Source organism: Microtus ochrogaster, chromosome 5, assembly GCF_000317375.1.
Source record: "Microtus ochrogaster isolate Prairie Vole_2 chromosome 5, MicOch1.0, whole genome shotgun sequence".
Taxonomy (NCBI): Eukaryota; Metazoa; Chordata; class Mammalia; order Rodentia; family Cricetidae; genus Microtus; species Microtus ochrogaster.
In genome coordinates this window covers 74185471-74192197 of record NC_022012.1, presented here as the reverse complement: position 1 = coordinate 74192197, position 6727 = coordinate 74185471, and the positions used below count along the sequence as shown (strand labels likewise).

Genomic DNA, 6727 nt, shown 5'->3' with positions numbered 1-6727 from the left:
AAAAAAAAAAAAAAAAAAAATACTGCACTGTCTACATTCACAGTCTCCTGGACATTCAGTTTAGTGATGCTCAAAGTTAGCATCCAGTGTTGTGTCCCTGAGGGAGGCCCAGAGAATGAGGAAGTGTTCCCTTGAGTTTACAATCCTCTGCCCCGTGTCATCTGAGAGCTTTTTCTAAAATGGAGATTCAAAGGCAGCCTATAGTTCAGTCCTGCTCTTGAAGCAGGGAACACCATGCAAGGCAAGTATCTGAATCTTCATCTTCTCTGGTAGATAGGCACAAGTGCCTCTCTTGGCAATAAGAATCTTCAGCAGGGAACCTTACTTTCAGGTTCCTGTTACAGCATTATATGGTGGAGCAGAAGATACCCAGTTCATAGCCCGGCAGTAACAGGATTAGGAGGGGTTCACAGAGGGCCTCGTTCATCTCTTTAGGACTTACTCATCCCTCAGTCAGCAGATCAGGTGGGCTGACTGCCAAACCATTCTTGACTCTGGGGAAGAAGCAAAGATGAATCCCACAGAGGAAACAAGTGCAGAGGTCATGGAGCCATCAAAACCAAAAGACATACCTTTTTTCCTTAGAGACAAACATTTTGTTGTATTGTTACGGCATATTTGCATTTATGACCCAGGTATTTCAAGAGAGACTTTTTGTAACTTTTCAGCACTTGGGGATTGAACGCAGGTTTCATGCATGCCAGGCAAGTGCTCTATTATACCCAATTACATCCCAGCTTATGTGCCTTTTAGTATCAGTGAGAATGATATATTTGCATTCCCCACTGGCTATTAACTACATGTGAACTAAAGTTAGATTTGTGGCATATTATGACAGGCTTACTAACCCCTTTATCATATATATCCTATAAACAGATGGGAAGTTATTAAAATGGATTCTTTCGTTGTTGTTGTTGTTGTTTTGAGACAGGATTTCTTTGTGTAACAGCTCTGACTGTCCTGGAACTAGTTCTGTAGACCAGGCTGGCCTCAAACTCAAAGAGATCCACCTGCCTCTGCCTCCCAGGTGCTGGGATTACAGGCATGCGCCATCACCGCCCCATTTAAAATGGATTCTTAAGATGCTGTCAGAAGCCGGGTGGTGGTTCTCTAGTTTAAATCTGTACTGATGAGGTAAACAGCCCCTTTTGCTGGTTTAAGTTTTGTCGGTGCAGCTAGACCAGCCTCTGCATTGAGTTCAGATGTGATGAGAATTCTCACTGTGAAACTGTTATCTGTTTTTATTTCAGGCTTCACCTCCATTTCCGCTCATCATGGGGGAGATCAAAGTCTCTCCAGATTACAATTGGTTTAGAAGCACAGTTCCCCTTAAGAAGGCAAGTATGCTTTTACTGCTGTTCGTAGTCACTAATCGTCATGTGTGGTTCAGAGGCTGTGCCTCAGTACCGTGTGAGAGCGAAGGTTACTGCTGAAGACTGTGATTGGGTGTTATAGAGTGTAAGGGTCACTGTTTCCTTGTCACATGCAGTCATCTTTGGAGACTGACTGCAGTGGAATCAAGTGTAAGGATTTTCTTGTTTGCAATTCCTTTTACATCCTCAGCCTTGGATAATGTAGTGAAAAGCTCGCAACACCATCTATACAGTAAGTACAGTCATCTCTGTTTCCGTTCCTGAAACGTAAGCTTCACAGAACTGTGTGTGCAGTGATGCTGTGACAAAAACCATGACCAAGGCAACTTAGAAAAGACTTTACGTGGGGGTTTCGGTTTTAGAAGGATCGAGTCTCTGGTTCTAACAGCAGGGAATGTGGTAGGCAGGCCTGGTGCTGGAGCAGTGGCTGAGTGCTCACCTCCTGATCAACAAGCTCCAGGTGAAGAAAGACACTGAGAGTCTTTGACACCTCAAAGCCCACACCCACTGATTCATCCCCTCTCACAAGGCCACACGTTCCCAAACAGTTCCCCTAACTGAGGACCAAGTATTCAGATGTCTCGTCCCACACCACAGATGCATACTTACTCAGCCCTGGTCATCCTCTGGAGCCCATTTGCTTAGGATGTTTGTAAATTCTCAACAGTTCAATTGAAATTTGCTTTTGAGGATGAGCCAGCCCCATGCTACTCCTAAACAAAGGGCTGATCCCCCTGCAGCAGCATTAGAATACTGTGGTCCCAGGATCATCAGTGTTGTGTGTTAATCATTTTAGCAAGACAGACAGCTAAGAAAGTATTGTGCAAGTATGAATTCATATAGACATCTGAGCTGCATTTTTCTGGGCGTAGGCTTCCTGCAAATAGGCGAAGCACTGTTGTGGAGACTCCTCAGGCATTTTATTTAATTCTTCCAACAGTTAGACAAGACGGGTGCTAGGGTACATATTTTATAGACAAGTAACCTGGGGTTAATTAGCATACTAGAGATGATATAGCCTGCTAGACTTTGGCTCGAAAATCAAATTAATCTGGCTTCAAAGTTAGACAAACCTGGGCTGCTTACTAAGGGAACTCCCTTTCCTTTTTGTTTCCTAAGAGACTGTTGCCATCATAGAAGAAGTGGGGTCCCTCTGCCTCACCTCTCCCTTCAATTAACTACCATGAGCTTCTCTTGATAGACTCATTTCCTCAACAAGCTGATTGCCAGCCCCAAGACACCAAACCAACTAAATAGTCTTAGAAGTCATTTCACTGATAGGCTTGTTTTTTTTTCCCCCAATTATCTTTAAGGATAAATTTGCTTGAAATTTCATGGTACTTTGGTTTTAAGTTGTCAAGCAGAGCCAATGGTGGCGCATGCTTTTAATCCCAGCACTTGGGAGCAGAAGCAAGCTGATCTCTAAGTTCGAGGCCAGCCTGGTCTACAGAGAGAGTTCCAGGACAGTCAGGGCTACACAGAGAAATCCTGTCTTGAAAAACAAAATAAAACACAAAAAGGTTGTTGAGCAGATTCTGTGTGTTCTGAAGAAGCTCTGATGAAACTGACATTCAGAGAATTCAGGGGAAGTTGAAGCTAAATACTTGTGGTATTTCTGGCTCATGTTCAGAGTGCCTCTGTCACTTCAGAGCACGCTGTTTCAGAGTGTGTGCATGAGCTGCTATTTCAGACTCTGATGTTTGTATTACTCTCCTTCCAAGTTCGATCAGTCAAACAAGTCCATCCCTGGAAGACTCAGGTCTATGCTCGTCTTACCTGATTTTGTAAGACTGGGATTCGTTTTGCGGGCTGGAAAGGTCATCAGTTTTGTTGTGTGCTTTTTTAAACCACAATCACAAGGAATCAAAACAAATGGCAAACACAAAGGTCAAGAACATGAGCTGTATTGTTACCATCTGGGGAAGGCCAGGCGGAAATTATTTGGAGTCCCTGGACTTTGCCTTGTCCCATTTGTCAGCTCTTAGTGACCCTGGTGACCCCTCTTAGTCAGCTGCTCCCCACAGATGGACACGAGTCCACAGTCCTGCTAGCTAGAATTCAGAAAAAAAAAAAAGATATTGTTTTTACTGTTGAGTGTTGGTACGGTGAAGTATAGTAACAGCTAGCCGGCACTGAATAACTCCCAACTGTCTGCATTTCTGGGTGATGTTCTTGACTCGCCTCGTTTCATCCTTTCTTCCCTGTCAGGAATCACAAAGGCCTCTGGTGACCTCGTCTTCCTCCCATCCCTAAAACAACTGCTTCTCCCACTTCCCAACCTCAAGTGAATGTTGAAGCCTTTCCTAGGACAGTGACACACACATCTACCTGGTCCTCATCCGCGGATGAAATCCCTCCCTCCCTCTCAGCTTTGCTCGAGATTGGATCCTGACGCTCCTGGGGTCTGTCTAGCCTCTCCCCAGAGCAGGTTCTCAGTTCCTCCTGGCCTGCCCTGTTCAGTCTCTGACCCTGCTGACCCTAGCCAGTCCTCTGGGCCAGCACTTAAGAATGACTGCAGGGCTGGAGAGATGGCTCAGTGGTTAAGAGCATTGCCTGCTCTTCCCAAGGTCCTGAGTTCAATTCCCAGCAACCACATGGTGGCTCACAACCATCTGTAATGAGGTCTGGTTCCCTCTTCTGGCCTGCAGGCATACATGCAGACAGAATATTGTATACATAATAAATAAATTAAAAAAAAAATAAACCTTAAAAAAAAAGAATGACTGCAAACTGCTCTTGTGTACACGCACGCACACACATGCACACACATACATGCGTGTGCACACACGGAAAATATAAAATGCCATGTAGAGTTTACTGTTTAGTGGTAAACAAAATAGACTTGCTCTTACTCTGGGTAAGCAGGTCAGTTAAAAAGAGAAAAGGTGACTCTTGGGAAGTTGACAAAACACACTGAAGAAAGAAAAGGACCAAAGCAGTTTACTGTGGGGCGCCCATCTGTGACCCCCATGTTACCCTGGAACAAACACGGCAGCTCTGTTAACATTGCCAGTGACTATTAAAACCCAGCACCTTCAAACCCCGGCTCACGATTTTCCTTTGTCCCCTTTTAACTTTCCCTCCAGATAATCGTAGATGACGACGACAGTAAGATATGGTCACTCTATGATGCTGGCCCCAGAAGCATCCGGTGCCCTCTCATCTTCCTCCCTCCTGTCAGCGGGACGGCAGATGTGTTTTTTCAGCAGGTCTTGGCTCTGACTGGCTGGGGTTATCGGGTGATAGCTGTAAGTATTACGCTTCAGCATTGAAACTCTGGCTTGTGCCCCTTGGCCCTTCTGCTTCTCACTAACTATAGTAATGGGAGCTTTTTATCTGGAGTCAGATTGTGTTCTCCTGTTTTATTTTTCAGTCATGGCCGAGAGCTCCACACCACTAAGCTGTGTACCCTGCGCTTGTTTCCTCTTTTAAAGTATCCTCAAGGTCTCGTCAGAAAGGCTTTGTTCCCTAGTATTATTTCTTAGCAGAGTTAGAGCTTGCTCTTATTTCCCACTGTTCCTTCTGAATTTTCTCTCTAGAGCAAGAGTGTTTACGTGGAAGGTGCTGTTGCTTGTGACAGAGGTTGTGATGCCTGTATCTCAGCACAGGTTGGTGAGGAGGAAGAGCCTGTCTGCAGCTTTGTATAGCCGCAGTGGCCTCTGGGACCTGTGGTGTTCCGTTCCCCAGCTCCCTATGGAGTGCCGCTGTTGTGATCCAGTCGGTCACTGTCTGAGGGAGAGAGAAAGTGGTCAGCTACCTTCTGTTGAAAGGGGAATTAGTTACTTGGCATGTTACTGGGATAGAACACTCGACAGAAGCAACGTGAGGAGGGAAGGGTTTGCGTGACTCACAGTCAAGGGTACAGACCATCATGGCGGGCGTGAGGGCTGCGAGGGCTTGGGGCAGGTGGTTGTGTTGCAACTGCAGGTAGCGGCAGGGAAAAAGCTTGCTTTCGTGTTCAGTCTGTGACCCCAGCTTGTGTGGTGGATAGTCCCTCCTCAGCCTCATCTGGATAGTCCCTCATCACACCTCCTGTAGAGCCGACTGTCCATATTAACCATCACAGAAGGAAACTGGCTTACAATTGGGGTCCCATTAGAAAATCCGAGTGCTTTTGTCCTGACAGCCCTTCTCTTGAGAGAACAATTGGCTCCAGCGCTGCTCCAGGCGCTCTCTGGCTTCATCTCGGTCATCCTTCACACACAGCACGCGCGCGCGCGCGCGCACACACACACACACACACACACACACACACACCAGGAGGGTGAGCACCCAAGCTCTCCACAGCCATGTGTGGAGCCTGAGCTGCCCTCAGGAGTCTGTCCTCCAGAAAGCAAATGATGGCAGGCCTTCCTGCCTCATACTGGCCGGTTTCAGAGGCCTTACCTCTGATTTTCTTTGCCTTTGAGGTTCCTTTCTGGTTTAGTTTGATTTGGTTTGGGTGGCGGGGTTGGGTGTGCTGTTGAGACAAGTTCTGTGTAGCCCTGACTGTTCTAGAACTAGTTCTGTAGACCAGTCTGGCTTCAGACTCACAGATCCACCTGCCTCTATTTTCTCAGTGCCAGGAACCAAGGTTTGAGTCAGCACAACCTGAAGGATTCTTTTGAAAATTACGCTTGCTTGCTTGTTTGTTTAGTGTTTGTGTGTGTGTGTGTGTGTGTGTGTCTGTCTGTCTGTGCATCTGTGTATGTACACGTGGCATGCCCAAGGAGCTGTACTCCTGTAACTGAACCTGTCTCTATTATGAACTGCTCAGAGTGGATTCTGGAAACCAAACTTGGGTCCTCTGGAAGAGCAACCAGGGCTCTTAACCTCCGAGCCATCTACAGCTCTGAAGAATGTAATACAGTCTGTCAGTTTACTCAGCTTTACTGTCTTAACTGTGCATGTGGGAGGAGAATATTAAATTGTGTACAACTTTATTACCTATAAATGTAGTTGGGTTTGGTCCTGGGGATTAAGCTCAGAACCTATGTAAGCTGGGCACATGTCTACCACTGAGTCAAGCCCTGGTCTTAGTGTGAAGACTTTCAAATGAAAGCCTTTATAAATACATCCCCTTTCTTTTAGGGTGCCATCTACATCCTAGTCCAGAAGCCTTCTCCACAAAGAGAATTTTATAATAAAATATATCAAGTCCAAAATTATCCTATAATTTACATAGCAGGATCTATCCTACTGATTTTTTTAAATGACAATATGAATCTGAGGGCCTGAAACAACAAAACAAGCTTGTTGGTAGGGTTTATGTATTTGTAAATGAGGCCAGAGATAGAGCTCAGTGATAAAGGACTTGTTGAGCATGCGCGCACGCGCACACACACACACACACACACACACACACACACACACAC

The 6727-nt window shown here is 45.8% G+C and overlaps 1 protein-coding gene across 1 annotated transcript in view; it reads left to right on the top strand.

Moving 5' to 3' along the window:
- Positions 1–6727, top strand: part of Spg21 (SPG21, maspardin) — a 33863-nt gene that overhangs the window by 3462 nt on the left and 23674 nt on the right. The window contains exons 2-3 of the mRNA XM_005347758.3: positions 1251–1337; positions 4460–4621. Of these exons, the coding sequence (XP_005347815.1) occupies positions 1275–1337; positions 4460–4621 (225 nt within the window). The 5' untranslated portion in view covers positions 1251–1274. The remainder of the gene's footprint in view (positions 1–1250; positions 1338–4459; positions 4622–6727) is intronic.